This window comes from Antechinus flavipes, chromosome 1 (genome assembly GCF_016432865.1).
Source record: "Antechinus flavipes isolate AdamAnt ecotype Samford, QLD, Australia chromosome 1, AdamAnt_v2, whole genome shotgun sequence".
NCBI lineage: Eukaryota > Metazoa > Chordata > Mammalia > Dasyuromorphia > Dasyuridae > Antechinus > Antechinus flavipes.
This window is the reverse complement of record NC_067398.1, coordinates 327,976,433-327,992,996: the sequence shown is the minus strand read 5'-3', so window position 1 is coordinate 327,992,996 and position 16,564 is coordinate 327,976,433. Positions and strand designations below refer to the sequence as shown.

The following is a 16,564-nucleotide window of genomic DNA, read 5'->3' as shown; positions in this document are numbered from 1 at the left end:
CATCTGCAGCAGAAAGGAATGTAAGCTTTCACAAGTGTCTTCTATAAATCAGGAATTTTAAAAATCAGATTACAACAGCTAAACAAAAGATTTCTCCCCTTCCCTAACATAATATACAAGGTGATAAAAAACAGCTCTCTCACTCCATACTTCAGCAAGTAAACTATGAAAAATAGTAAAGATACTCATTTTAGTTGATCTTACTGCATTTCCTATCTGTGTATTTGTGGTTTTTAATATACCCAGATCCATAGAAGTGATAGCATTTGTGAGAAAGAAGGTATTAGTTTTAGCACAATAATGACTTTTCAGTAATTAACTATACCTTAGAATCTATACTTCAAGCACAAACTCATCAGTGTACTTCAAAAGAGTGCCAAATGTAATCAGATATACACCTATTTTGGATACCTCACCCATATTGTAAAAAGTAATGCATATGTGAATGTCCTGGGTCTTTCTCTAAATTCTTAATGCTAAAGAAGGATAAGAGAATGAGTAAGTCAAATCAATCTGCTGTGCTAGAATTCATTCTTCTTGGGTTTTCCAAGCATCACAATGTTGAAATTGCTCTCTTTGTGTTGTGCCTGGGGATATATCTGGTCATTTTACTGGGGAACTCCTCACTCATTGTATTGAGTGTTCTAGATTCCAAGCTTCACAGTCCCATGTATTTCTTCCTCAGTAACCTCTCCTTCATGGACATCTTTGGTACATCCTCCTTTGTACCATTAATGTTAGTCAATTTCCTATCAGTCAGGAGAACAATATCTTTCCCAGGATGTGCTTTACAAATGTACCTAACTCTTGCTCTAGGAACAACAGAGTGTGTACTACTGGCCATGATGGCCTATGACAGGTATGTGGCCATCTGTAATCCCCTGAGATATACAATCATCATGAATATGAAAGTCTGTGTGCAGTTGGCATCCCTGAGCTGGATAGTTGGGAGTGTAAATTCATTACTGCAAACAATCCTTGCTCTGAGGCTTTCCTTCTGTGGAAATAACATCATTGATCATTTTTTTTGTGAAATCCTGGCTGTCCTAAAACTGGCCTGTGTGGACATTTCCCTCAATGCTTTTGTCATGATGGTAGCAGTTGTGCTGGTCACATTGATTCCAGTGCTGCTTATTTTCATCTCATATGTTTTTATCATTGTTACCATTCTGAGAGTCAATTCAGCTGAAGGAAGGAAAAAAGCCTTCTCTACCTGTTCAGCACATCTGGCTGTGGTCATCATATTCTATGGCACCATTCTCTTCATGTACTTGAAACCCAAGGCAAAGGACCCAGATTCTGACAAACTGATTGCCTTATTCTATGGTGCAGTGACCTCCATGCTGAATCCCATTATCTATAGTCTAAGAAACAAGGAAGTAAAGGCAGCAGTGCAAAAGATTATGTTCTCTAATAGAACATGAAACATACACCATGGTTCTCTGTTTTCTACTCCCAAAATAGAAATGGAGAATACACACTCAGAAATCATTGACAACATAATCAGTGTTGGTCTCCATCTCTCCATCTATGTCCATTCAGTCCCACTATGATATCTCACTTGTCCTGTATTATTCATTAAATGAACTTCTTAGAATTTTTAGAAAGATTCTTTATAATAGAGAAGCAAATACATGTGAGTAGAGATTTTTATTAATTTCATCCCTAGAATCCAGAGCCTAATTGATACATAAAATGTTCTTAATTCATTCTTTTCCATATTTTCTCCAAAGTTCAATATAGAATATTGACACAATTGATTGAAAATCTTCCTCAGATTTTCAAAATCTGAAGAGTATGTGTCCATGTGCCCCTCAGATTCTCCATCTATTATCTTTAATCTTAAAATATTAAAATTTAGAGGTTCCTATACCTCTATCCATGAAGGAATTTTTTTATTATGATAAAGCCCTCTACTCTGAAAAAAATGACACCTGAAAGTTATGTTTCCACACTCATCTACTTCTATCTATGCACTTTGGTCTTTTCATACTTATCCATTACTATGTAGTTTTCCTGAGGTGTTTTTGTTATAGGATATCCATCAATGACTTTGAAATATTTTTGGCATTATTCTATGTATTTGACTCAAATTGATGCAGCAAAAAAGATCTGTTTAAAAAGAAATACTTGCCCACTAAAAACTGTTATTAGCCTACAAGTTCTTAGCTGTGGCTTTGATTTTCCATAAACCTGAAACTAACTAAACATTTGAAGGTATACAACCATTATTTTTCTACTCTCCAAAGTCTGACATAAAACATACTAAGGATTTTTTTCATCAGAGCCCAACTGTCATGTCTTCCTATGCCATTGACTGCTATCAAATAATCCTTGTTCCAGGAAAATATTTGATCTTTTATTTTCAACACAAATTGATTGCATGGCTAACTGAATGAGCTAGCAACCTCTTCAAATATAGATTCTTTTCCCAATATTTGACATGAGTATGCATGATTTAGAGCACCATTTAAAAATACAAAGAAGATGATTGTTTATAAAAATATTTATGGACAACAAAATGTGTCTAAAGAAAATTGAACTCATGCAAAATATTGATATTCCTTCATTTAAATATAATAGATTTTATTTCCAAAATATATGCAAACATAGTTTTCAACATTTACTCTTGCAAAATCTAGTGTTTCAAATTCTTTCTCCCTTCCTTCTCCCTACCCTCTCCTCTAGACAGCAAGTAATCCAATATATGTTAAACATGTGCAATTATTCTATACATATTTCCACAATCATACTACACAAGAAAAATCAGAACAAAAAGGAAAAAAATAAGAAAGAAAGCAAAAAGCAAGCAAACAAAAAGTTAAAAATATTATTTCATAATACATATTAAATTCCCACAGTCTTCTTTCTGAATTCAGAGGACTCTCTCCATCACAAATCTGTTGGAATTGGCATGAATCACCTGATTGTTGAAAAAAGCCAAGCCCATCACAGTAGATCACCACATAATCTTGTTGCTATGTACAATATTATCTTGGTTCTACTTACTTCTCTTAGCATCCATGTGAGTCTCTCCAGGCCTTTCTGAAATCATCCTGCTGATCTTTTCTTATTGGACAACATGCCATAATATTCATTTATCTTAACTTGTTCTGCCATTTTCCAATTGATGGGCAGCAACTCAGTTTCCAGTTCTTTCCCCACTACAAAAGAATCTGCTACAAATATTTTTGCATATATGGTTCTTTTTCCCTTTTTAATGATCTCTTTGGGATACAGGGCAATAGAGATATTGCTGCATCAAAGAGTATGCACAGTTTGATAGCATTTTGGGCATAGTGTCATATTGCTCTCCAGAGTGATTGGACCAGTTCATGACTCTACCAACAATATATTAGTGTCCCAGTTTTCCCACATTCCCTCCAAAATTTATCATTATATTTTCCTGTAATCTTAGTCAATCTGACAGGTATATGGTGGTACCTTTGAGTTGTCTTAATTTGCATTTCTCTGATCAATAGCAATTCAGAGCACAAAATAATAAAGTTTCAAGTCAATATAAAATAGTAAAAATTGATTTTCAAAGAATTCAACATAATCAATTCAACAAAATTTCAAATTCCTTCTAGGTATTAGGCAATGTGTTACTTTCTGGAAATATAAAGATAAATATAACACAAATCTTACTATCAAAAAGTTTGATGCATATGTTAGGTTCACAGGACAAAATAGTCAATAACTATAGCAATCTAGTGTTCGACAAAGCCAAAGATTCTAGTGTTATGGGCCATAACTCTGAAACAAGGATTCTTACAAGATGTTAAGTCAGTGGAATTGATGAGACAATGGTTATCTAGTTTAGCATGGTGCTTAATAGCTCTCTAAATTCAATATGATTGATTTAATCTTACAACAAATAATTGTTTCCTAGTGATGTAATGACTGGTTTATATTCAGTGTAAAGCATATAAGCTGAGACAAATTCAGTCAAAGGAGGAGAGACAGATTCATTCCATCATCCACCTTTGTGGTGGCTGGAGGCTGAAGCACAAACCTTTGGACTCAGACTCACTTCATCTCACAGCCTATCCTCCTGTATTTTCTCCACTGAAATCAAGTACCCTCTGAGTCCCGGGCAAAGGAGACAATAAAGACTCTTGGACTTTAACACCTGGCTATTCTTGTGGTGATTACTGATAAGAAGGCTGCCCAGAAGCCAACCAAAAATCACCAAGAACATTATATCCCAGCTTTTGCGATAAGAACTCACTATTTGACAAAAATTGCTGGGAAAACTGGAAACTAGTATGGCAGAAACTAGGCAATGACCCACACCTAACACTATATACCAAGATAAGGTCAAAATGGGTTTATGGTTTATTCATAAAGAGTGATATTATAAGCAAATGAGAAGAACATAGGATAGTTTACCTCTCAGATCTGTGGAGAAGGAAGGAATTTATGCCCAAAGAAGAATTGGAACTCATTATTGAACACAAACTAGATAATTTTGATTATATTAAGTTAAAAATTTTTGTACAAACAAAATTAATGCAGACTATATTAGAAGAGAAGCAATAAATTGGGAAAATTTTCATATTTAAGAATTCTGATAAAGGCCTTATTTCTAAAATATATAGAGAATTGACTCAAATGTACAAGAATTCAAGCCATTCTTGATAAATGGACAAAGGATATGAACACATAATTTTCAGATGAAGAAATTAAAAACATTTCTAGTCATATGAAAAGTTGCACTAAATCACTATTGATCAGAGAAATACAAATTAAGACAACTCTGAAATATTACTACATACCTCTCAGAATGGCTAAGATAACAGGAAAAGATAATAATGAATGCTGGAGGGAATGTGGGAAAACTGGGACACTAATGCATTGTTGGTGGAATTATGAATGTATCCAGTTATTTTGGAGAACTATGCTCAAAAATTTATCAAACTGTGCATATCCTTTGATCCAGCAGTGTTTTCACTGGGTTTATATTAAAGGAGAGAAAGGGATCCACATGTGCAAAAATGTTTGTGGCAGTCTTTTTTGTAGTGGCAAGAAACTGGAAACTAAGTGGATGCCCAACAGTTAGACAATGACTAAGTTATGACATATGAATGTTATGAAACAATCAGCAGATTTTAGAGAGGCCTGGAGAGACTTACATGAACTGATGCTAAGTGAAATGAATAGAACAAGGAGATCTTTGTACAGGGCAACAGCAATATTATATAATAAACAATTCTGATGGACATGACTCTTTCCAGCAATGAGATGATTGAAGCCAGTTCCTATGATCTTGTGATGAAGAGAGCCATCTACATCCAGAGAGAGGACTGTGGCAACTGAGTATGGACCAAAGAATAGCATTTTCACTCTTTGTTGTTCACTTGCATTTTGTTTTCTTTCTCTTTTTTTTTTTCTTTTTGATCAGATTTTTCTTGTGCATCAAGATAATTATATATTATATACATATGTTTATAATATGCTTACATATGTATAAATATGTTATATGTGCTGGATTCAATTTATATTTTAATGTATTTAACATGTATTGGATTACTTGCTATCTGGGAGTGAGAGAGAAGGAGGGGGAAGTTTAGAACATAAGGTTTTGCAAGGGTCAATGTTGAAAAATTATCCATGCATATGTTTTGAAAAGAAAAAACTTGAATAAAAAAATTAATGCAATGCATAGAGCTCTTGCAAAAGATTGAAAAGGGAGAAAAGGAGGAGAGGAGAGAGAGAGAGGAAGAAAAGAAAGGAGAGGGAAAAGGAGAGAGACAGATTGATAGATACAACACAGAGAGACAGAGATACAAACAGAAAGCAAGAGAAGGGTAAGAACGGGGAAATAGGATAGAGAATAATTCAGTTAGTAATCATAACTGTGAGTGAATGGGATGGACTTACCCATAAAATAGAAGTGGATAGCAGAGTGGATTAAAATCCAGAATCTTGCAATATATGATTTATTTAAAAAAAAACAAAAAACACTTGAAGCAGAAAGACACATATAGAGCAGAATCTATTTGTGCTTCAGCTGATTTAAAAAAAAAAAAGATAGAAATTAAGACCTCAGACAAACTGAAAGCAAAAGTAGATCAAATTAAAAGAGATAAGGAAGGAACCTATATTTTGATAAATGGTGTCATAGAAAGTGAACTAGTCTCAATACATATATACACAAAATGATCTAGCATCCAAATTTTTAAAGAATTTATATGAGTAAAGAAGGAAGAGAGGATGCAGAAAAGATGGTGGAATAGGTCTGAAAACGTTAGGCTTTCAAATTTTCCCCTTAAAAAAAGGTAGAAAGTGAACATAAAAAAGTCAAGATAGAGCTTTTGTTTTCCTAAGACAACTTGAAAAATCTGCAGGAAAAATTTGATCTCTAGGTGTGGAGGTTTGGCCTGGGTACAGACACCTCTAGCTCTAGACTGATGTTAAGGAATCAACAAACAACAGCAGGGAAAGCAGAGTTGGTAATGTGTCTCAGCCTCAGAAACTTTTACCTCATGGACAATATGAGGGTCAGACAGTTGAGTAGGAAAAGATTGAAGAACTTTCATCTGTCAAGGGACACCAAGCACGGCTGTATTGACTAGACCTGGCCCTTGGCTATGGCTGCAGGAGAGAAGGCGCTAACAAATACCAAGTGAGCATCCTAGCCAGAGAAAGGGAAAGGATCCTGTTGGTTGTGGACACTTGTCAGGAGAGCAGACTTCCTAATTTCATTTACAGGACAAAGAAGAAAACTGAGCTTTTCAATTACTGGAGCTATCACAGAAGATATTTAATGAATTGAAAGATTTTCAGATAAAAAAAGGAGAATTAAAGGAAAATTGACATATTAGATCTGGGGAAAATATGAGGTAAAAATTAAAGACCAATTATAAGAGATTCAATAAGATCGATACTAATGACTATCATCACTTTGGGGTAATTTGAAAGAAAGTCTTGAGCAAAGCTCTGCATGATGGGGTTATTTAAAAAATAAAACTGTATAGAGAAAAAAAGGAGCAATTATTTCATACAAATGAATCATAAAAGGGAGAACTGATACAGCTGAAGTGAGGGGAGAAGGGGTGATAGTTATGAAACCTTACTCTCATTGGAAATGGGTTAAAGAAGAAATAACATATACATTCAGAAAGGTATAAAAATCTTCTAAATTTAGAAAAAAATATAAGAGTAAGGGAATAAGAGAATGGCTTTTGGAAGGGTATGTAATTAAAAATTAAGAGGAGGGGATAAGGGCATTTCTCCCTTATCTCCCTAAGAGAAACTCTTAGATAAGCAGATTAAGTTGGGATGGAGTATAAAGAAGGGACTCTTAGAGTAGTAGTTAGATTAAGGAACAAAAGAGCAAAGTAATAGGTAGAAGTAAATTAGATGAGTCAGCAGGGATAAGATCAATAAGGCATAAGAACAGTGAGGAAAAATAGAATGGAGCGAAATAAATACCAAATAATTATAACTTTTAGGGTAAATGGGGTGAATTCACCTGTAAAATGAAAACAGAAGAATGAATTAAAAAAAAAAAAAAGTCAGGTGAGATTTATACCATAATGCCAGAGAAATTGAGGCAGGATAGAGATTAGAGAACAATTTAATAATTTATTTAAAAGGGAGAAATTTACTGGGACCAAATGGATTCATGGTCTGGTCCCAGGGCTGAATGAGACTATTGTCTCAAAGAATCCAGCAGGGAATGTCAGTTACAAGATTCTTTTATAGCATAACAAGAACAATGACATAATGGAGGAGGTACCTGGATGGGGTTGACCTAATGGGGGGAGGCACCTAGGATGACATGATGGGAGCTACTGGAGAGGCTCCTGATATTCTAATAATGTCTAAAATGGATAAAGAGCTTTATCCCACCAAATATTAAGAGGGAATGATTATAGCCTAAGGTCTAAGATATAAGATCTTTATCCTATCAAACATTAAGAGGGAAAGGTTATAACCTGAGGCAGAGTAACTAAGTAGGACAATTAGGGAAACTAGGTCAGGACATTAAAAGAGAACTGTGGCACAACATTCCATACTTTACTTTCTAACTATTCAAATCTTTGAATTTCCTTCCTCTAGAATGTCTTAATTTTGACCAACCCTATGTGAAGTAAATAAACCAAATAAAAACCAAAATAAAGCTAGAACAATGCAAGGACTTACGGCAAGGGCAAGTTTCTCCCTGATAACCCCAGAGTTAATCAGCAATACACAAAGTTCCTTATTTCAATCATGTCAGGTCCTCTGCAGTTGGGGAGTATATGGACCTTTCACTGTGAGTTAGGTCTGTGGTCATTTGTGCATGACTCTACCTCTGCTTACAGAGTAGCAGGGCTCAAGACAATCGTGCTGTCCATTCAGTGGGGCAACCCACTCCAAGGGAGAAGAGTGAGGCTTGGAGTAGCTCCACCTGTCCCCGCCCAGAGGAACAAACAGGGCTGAAAGGATCAGATTTCTGAGCTGATTATGCACAGTTAGATCAAGGCAGGCAAACCCCAAACTTTTAGAGGCCCAATATCAACTACAAGGTCCTTTTAAGTACGCTGAAATACTAATTAAGAACCTGGGGTAATAGGAGTAGAGAAACAGATCAGAGAGACTGCCAGTTCCAAGACAGGTATCCAATTCTGGTTGTTTCTAAAAAAGAATCCCCAAAACTGAGTCTGCTAGGGCAATTCCAACAGAATAAGGGATTTCAAAGTTAAAGCACAACCAGCAAATCATAGCTTTAAATTTAAGCAAGGAGTAAAAAATGAAAAGGACTGTTTAAAGGACTTCCAATTAAATCTGAACTAGTAAAATAAGGGGTAGGACAGAAGTGCCTAAGAAAATACACCAGTTTCCCCAATTTCCTATTTCTTCCTCTCCTTTTTTTTTCTTGGAAAGAAATTATCAAATAATCATTCCATATATAAATCATATACATATTCATATACATAACAGACTAAAAGTCCCTCAAACATAACAGCAATAGTTACACAAGTTTAACAATTTCCATCCCAAGTCTTAAACACAGTAATACAATTAAAATTTTAACAATAATTCAATCACTTACCCACTCCCCCACATCAGTCCAAATTATATCAGGAGCAGGGGCAATGGTTTTCTCAAAAACTACTTCTTGCTGAAAATGGGTGAAGATGCTCAGTCCAGGGAGGGGTGTGCTGACAATCAAAGCTTGATCTAGATCCCAGAAGCAAGTCAATATATCTGTAATTTGACCAAATCTAGAAACAAAAACAAATCTAACAAAGAAAAGTTAGAACAGTCTGAGATAGAAAGACTGGTCTACAAGGACTGCTACAAGATGTGGCCTCTCATTAGTTATAAACCTTAAAAAAAAAAAAAAAAAAAAAAAAAAAAAAAAAAACTTGAATATCCAGACACAATATCTAGTAACTGATAGATGACCAGACTACTTATTTGCTCAAGTATTTAGGATATAATGATTACAGATAACCAAGTATAACATATAACCAGATTGGAAATAGCAAGGTATGACATAATTGAATTGCATTAACAGTTTCTTATTGACCATTGCTCTGATTTTAGAAATCAGTTACAGGAGATAAAAATGCAGTGACATATTAACTACAAACCCAAAAAATTTTACCTCCAATAACAAATCCCATTAACCAAAGTTTTGGACAAATCCTAACCAGATATTTACCATAACCTTATATTTATACAAATCAGTTTGCTCCTTTTAGCCAAAACCAGGGGGCTACAACTTGATTTAAAAAAAAAAAAAGTCTGGAACAATTTAGAAGGAGTGAGAAAGGAAAGAATTCCATGTGGCTGCCCTTCCCCCCTCCCCCACTCCACCTTTAAAGAAGCACTCCAAGCTAACTAGAAGCTCCATAGAAGTAACAGAGAGCAGTGCGGGGTGAGTTTAATCTGCACCTTTCAAGACAAAACATCCTTACCCCCCCAACATTTAAAGTAGCAGAAATCAGTGGGGGGATGAGGGGGAAATTCCAGAAAACCCACATGTCCAGCAGAGCTGGATTTAAAGCTTAATTTTTAATGTTATAATATAGGTAATTTTTCTCTCCCTCTGGCCCCATGTGGCTATTATTTCCAATGGACTTCTCCTAAGTTCCAACTTGGCCAGAGTTGAAGCCTTCAGAAAAGTCAGATCCTTTTTGCTACATACTTTACCTAATTAGAGGCACATGACCCCTTTCAGGCAAGTTAACAGAACTTCTTTAACAAGCTATTATTATTTTAAGATTTTATACTTAAAGATAACTCAATCTAGCCAGCATAGGCTAGATTATTTCCCACAGTTTTAAAGGCAGAGACCGGAAAGTCTCTTATCTCTAAACCTGCACATTTTCTAACATCTCATTGGGGAGCTCCAAAATATAATGCTGGAGAAACTGAACAAGATAGAGATTAGAGAACAATTTAATAATTTATTTAAATGTGAAAGATTTACTGGGACCAAATGGATCCATGGTTTGGTCCCAGGGCTGAATGAGCCTCTCATCTCAAAGAATCCAGCAGGGAATGTCAACTACAATATTCTTTTATAGCATAACAAGAACAATGACATAATGGGGGAGGTACGTGGATGGGGATGACAAAATGGGGGAGGCACCTAGGATGACATAATGGAAGGTGCTGGAGAGGCTCCTGATATTCTAATGATGTCTAAAATGGATAAAGAGCTTTATCCCATCAAATATTAAGAGGGAATGATTATAGGCTAAGGTCTAAGAGATAAGACCTTTATCCTAACATTAAGAGGGAATGGTTATAATCTGAGGCAGAGTAACTAAATAGGACAATTGGGGAAACTGGGTCAGGACATTAAAAGAGAACTATGGCACAATAGAACTATATGAACATAATGAGAAATTTTAATTTAATTAATTAAACAATTAAGGGGAGTGCTCATGTTGATGATATCCTAGGTTTATTTGGTGGGGCCAAGAGGGATCTTGTATGTGTAGTTTATATACACAGAAGTTTGTATATTTTACATTCTCAGGAAGATGGCAGAATTTTGCTCCAGACTCATTTTCTCTAGGAATATTTCTGAGCTTTTGGGTCCAAGTTAATATTTCAAAATATTCTCCATGTAATTATTCCAAACATCTCAAAGTTTCTCATTCTTGCATATTTTAGCTTTCAGTGTTTACAATGGGGATAACTTGAAGTCAATTTTAAATGTACTAATGTTATAGGTAACAAGACTTAATTGACATACTTTACAATGTAGTTATAAACAAAGTGCTTTGTAACCTATAAAATGCTATAGAAATGTGAGCTATTAAGCAAATTAGTACACTTTTCTTCTTATAATACATTTCAACTGTCACAGCAGGAACAATTAGCTACATACTAGAATGTTAAAACTTAAAAGAGCCTTTAAAGTCACCTAGGCTTACCTGTTTTGAAAAATAAAGAAATTGAGGCCCAGAATAACTTGCTCCATATTCTATGACAATCTGATGATAGAATTGGTACTAGGAGCTAGATGTCTTGCCACTCCAAAAATTGATTTTAAAGTTGTTTGGAGAGAAAGATCAAGTATCTCTAATCTGGTATTTTGACTGTATTCCTAAAAAAGTAATTTTTTACTTTTACCTGCAAATCATTGCTAAAACTAGCAGGATGGTTAGATTTTTATTGATGTACATGGAAGAAGGCTGATATGCTTCTATTTGGGACATTTTGTATTATTGTCTCAAAGCAAATATCAATCAGTAAAGAAGCATTTTTAAGTATTTTTATATGTCAATATTTAAGTCTTAAGGATATAAAAAAAGGAAAAAACGTACTTTCTGCTCTCAAGGAACTTACATTCTAGTGGAGAAGACCACACATAATTGTCCATGGATACACAAGACGCACACATTGCAAATGGAAGATAATCTTACAGTGAAGAGTCTAGCACTAGCTTGGGGAATGGGGAAACCAGAAAAGGCTTTCTATAGAAAGCAGGATTTAAGCTCAATGTTGAAATTATCTAGGAGGCCAAGGTAAGGAGAAAAAGCATTATAGACATAAGGACCGGTAAGTGAAAATGAACAGATTTGAGAGACCGAGTATCATATATGAAGAACAAATAAGTTGATGTTACTTGATTATACAGGAGAATAATGTGTCAGTGTGAAAAAGTAGAAAGGAGAAATTTGTGAAGGGCTTTCAATGTTAAACAGAAGGTTTTATATTTGGTACTGGAGCTAATGGTAAGCAAGAGTTTAGTGAATTGAGGGAAAGAGGCTGTCATAATCAGACCGAGCCTTAGGATGATCACTTTGGCAGCTAAATAGAAAATTATTGGAATGGAAAGATACCTGTGGCAGAGAAATCTACCAGATGGCTATTGGACTAGTTAAGGAATGAGATGATAAAGTGTTGTGAAAGTGTTGTGAATAGAGAGGAATGGATGTATATGAGAGCTTTTGTGAATGTAAAACTGAGAAGCCTTCTCAGCAATTTGGATATATAGTATAAATATGAGTGAGTATGATGTTGAGGTTGTAATCCAAGGTTACTGGAAGAATGTTAATAACCTTGATGCTAAAAAAGGAAAGTTGGGAAGAAGGAAAGGGTTTTCAGGTAAAATATGAGTAGTGTTTTGTATATGTTGAATCAGAGATGCCTATGGGACATGCAATCTGAGATGTTCCAAAGATAATAATATAAACAAAAGAACAAATAACATCAAGAAGATGAAACAAAGAAATGTCTGATCTATATTTATTGATTCAGAAGTTATGGGTTTGGATAGTAGCTATGCTGTTTATAACTTGTATGATATGTTGGGTAGGTCAACTTTCTACTCTAAGGGGCTCTGTTTCTTCCCTTCTAGGAATAAATGCTCTTTAAAGTCCCTTCTCATTGATAATCCTATGATTATTCCATGACTTATAGAATAAGTTAAAGAATAGCTCAAAGAATTGGTTATTTGGTGTCAGTGAGATAGTGAATAAACATTTCTGAAACATCTATTTTTTCAGGCACTGTGCTAAGCACTAGGGATATTTATTTTTGTTTTTACCCCCCTGGAGAAGAGAGGACTCAGTAGGGACATGATATAAATCTTCAAGTATTTGAAGGAAAAGATTAGACTGTTGATCATAGAACAATTCACAGAAATTGCAGCAAGACAGATTTCAGCTTGATATAAATACAAAATTTCTTAATAGTTAGGCTTATTTAAAAAGTGGGATTCTTCAGGAACCAGTTGTTCCTTCTCAGTGGAAGTCTTTGAGGAAAGACTGTATGATCACCACCAGACATGTTCTAGAAGGCATTTTAGAGCTATCGTACTTGCAATATGAATTTAAGTATAACCTTTTTCTTTTTTTAAATAGCATTTTATTTTTCCGAATACATGCAAAGATAGTTTTCAACATGCACCTTTGCAAAATCATGTTCGAATTTTTTCTCCTTCTCGCCTTCCTTTTCCCCTCCTCAAGACAGAAAGAAATCCAATATAGATTAAGCATTTTACCCTCTTTTCGTGGACCATTTCTTGTTACTTTTTTTAAAGACTCCATTTCATTTCTCATAGGACAAAGATTCATTTTCACAAGCATTAATTAAACTACTAATTTATACAAAGTACAGTATGAGGTATTTAAGTGTTTGTTGAATTGTTCTTTGAAAAGACATTTAAAATAGTTTTAGTTCTTTGAAAACAGATTTAAAGTCATTTTTCCTAATTTATTTTAACTTGAGACTTTATTTAATGTATATATCTAATTTTCCCTTGGACATACACATCTGTATCCTGCTGCACATAAATATCTGTATTTTGTTGTATATAAGTATCTGTATACCAAACCATTTTCTTGGTATTTTTGTTTTTGCTGAGGCAATTGGGGTTAAGTGACTTGCCCAGATCACACAGCTAGATTTTTCTTGGTATTTTTACATGGTGCCTGTATATCCTGCATACTAATGCCAAACATAGGGGAAAAGATCTTTCCTTGAAAGGGATGTGAACATGGAGACTCATAAACTGTTAGTTATGCAGTCAACAAAGTTCTGTCAATTAAAAATAGAAAGATCAAATATTTTCCTGGAATAAATCTATCCTGTTGATAAATGGTATAGGTAATACAGACTATTGTATTCTTAAGGAAAAATGCTTAGTGATTACTCTTGAAATGTTTTTTTCAGACTTGGGAGGGTAGAAAAATAATCATTCATACTTTCAAATGCTTAATTTGTTCAGTTTTGTGAGAAATAAAATTAAGCCCCGAGAACTTGCAGACTAATGAAACTTTTTAGTGGGCTGGAATTTCTTCTTAATTATATCTTTTTCATTCTATGAGATTGAGGCATAAAAATGGATAGAGTACTGCCAAAAAGATTCAAGGTCATTGAGGGTCACCAAGAAGTAGGAGCCCTTCAAAATAATTCTATTGAAATGGATAAGTAAGAAAAGAAAAGTGTGTATGAAAGAGAGAAGAATACTGTGGAACATCACTTTCAGGTACTCCTTTTTTCTGAAGTAGGTGGCTTTATCCTAATGAAAAATTCCTTCAGTGGAAGAAGTATAAGAATCAGATATTTTAAGATTTAAAGGCAGGCTGAGGAGTACATAGATATATATTTCAAAGATATTAAAAATAGGAGAATAGCTTTCAATCCATTGTGCAAATTTTCTTTTTGAAGAAAACGTGTAAGAGAATCAATCAGTGAGCATTTATTAAATACCTTCTATGTACTGATTAGTAAATCAGGTTCTAGGGATAAAAATTGCTAAAGAGTTCTACTCACAAGTTAACTATCTATCATAAAGAATCTTTCTAAAGATACTAAGAATTACCTTTTGTGAATAAGACAGGTCAAGGGAGATAGCAAGATAGGGCTGGAATGGATATGAATGGATAGATGGATATCAATACTGATTCAACGAAACAATGGTGCGTGCTTCAGATTCTACTGGAGAACATCACTTTTTTCACTGCTGCCTTGACCTCCTTGTTCCTCAGACTGTAAATAATGGGATTCAGCATTGAAGTCACTGCACTATAGAATAAAGCAATCAGTTTGTCTAAATCTGAATCCTTTGCCTTGGGTTTTGAGTACATGAAGAGAAGGGTTCCAAAAAATATGATGACCACAGTCAGATGCGCTGAACAGGTAGAAAAGGCTTTCTTCCTTCCTTCAGCTGAATTGACTCTCAGAATGGTAACAAGGATAAACATGTATGAGATGAAAATGAGCAATACTGGAATAATTGTGATGAGTACAACTGCTACCATCATGACAAAAGTATTGAGAGAAATGTCCACACAGATCAGTTTCAGAACAGCTAGGATTTCACAATAAAAATGATCAATGATGTCATTTCCACAGAAGGGAAGCCTCAATGCAAGGATTGTTTGAAGTAATGAATTTACACTCCCAACTATCCAGCTTAGGGCTGCTAACTGCACACAGACTCTCATATTCATGATGATCGTATATCTCAGAGGATTGCAGATGGCCACATACCTGTCATAGGCCATCATAGCCAACAGCACACACTCTATTCCTCCCAGGGCATGAGTAAGATACATTTGTAATGCACAACCTGAGAAAGATATGGTTTTTCTGACTGATAGTAAATTGACCAACATTAAAGGCACAAAGGAGGATGTACCAACAATATCCACAAAGGAAAGGTTACTAAGGAAGAAATACATGGGGGTGTGAAGGTTTGGATCCAGAAAACTCAATAAAATGAGTGAGGAGTTACCCAGTAAAATGACCAGATATATCCCCAGGCACAACACAAAGAGAACAATCTCAACATCGTGATGCTTAGAAAGCCCCAGCAGAATGAATTCCAGCACAACAGTCTGATTAGCTTCATTCATTCTCTTATCCCTCTTTTGCTTTTAACATTAAGAACTCAGAGAAGATTCAGGACATTCACAAACATATTACTCTTTATGGGTAAGGTATCCAAAATAAGTTTAGATCTGATCACTTTCTGCACCCTCATTTTGAAGTACATTGATATGAGTCTATGTTTGAAGTAACAATTCTAGGGTATAATTCATGACTGCAAAGATATTTCTTTGCTAGACCTAATAGCTTCCCCTTTAATGATTCTGTGTAAATTAAAACACACAAATAACTCAAATAGGAAAAACATTCAGACCATAAAATGAGTATCTTCACTCTTTCTCATAGTTTACTTGCTTGGGCATGAGGGGGTTGGGGAATAGCTACTTTTTATCACCCTATACATTGTATGAGAGAAGAGGAGAAAAGATATTTATTTTTGTTAAGTCCTGTTAATCAGATTTTAAAAATTGTTTTCTAATTGTAGGGAACCATGAACATTTACATCCTGTTCAGCTGAAGATGCAATTATACCTATGAGAAAATCCAGAAGCAGAATATTTCAGTTTTTCAGTCTCTTCATGAATGTCATTTGATCCAATCATGTGAGTGTTGAGAATCATTGACAGAAAATCAGCTCTCTTTGAAAATGAATATTATTTCTGTTATGAGAAAAAATGAGTAATGATTGAGTTAGTTGTTTGGTCCTCATTATGTCTATCATTTACAATATTTATTGTCTTGAAAAGAACCATAATTAGCTAAGGTAATCTCC

General features: G+C 34.7%; 2 protein-coding genes across 2 annotated transcripts; one reads left to right on the top strand and one right to left on the bottom strand.

Moving 5' to 3' along the window:
* Positions 1–494: 494 nt before the first annotated feature.
* Positions 495–1,424, top strand: LOC127556722 (olfactory receptor 13D1-like). Its single transcript, XM_051990137.1, has one exon. It carries the CDS (start codon positions 495–497, stop codon positions 1,422–1,424), a length of 930 nt encoding a protein of 309 aa, XP_051846097.1.
* Positions 1,425–14,888: 13,464 nt separating this feature from the next.
* LOC127545576 (olfactory receptor 13C3-like) lies at positions 14,889–15,818 on the bottom strand. Its single transcript, XM_051972965.1, has one exon. It carries the CDS (start codon positions 15,816–15,818, stop codon positions 14,889–14,891), a length of 930 nt encoding a protein of 309 aa, XP_051828925.1.
* Between the last annotated feature and the right edge of the window lie 746 nt (positions 15,819–16,564).

Excerpts from the sequence above, each read along its gene's own strand:
- LOC127545576 (XM_051972965.1), bottom strand. The coding sequence starts at position 15,818 with ATGAATGAAGCTAATCAGACTGTTGTGCTGGAATTCATTCTGCTGGGG.
- LOC127556722 (XM_051990137.1), top strand. The coding sequence starts at position 495 with ATGAGTAAGTCAAATCAATCTGCTGTGCTAGAATTCATTCTTCTTGGG.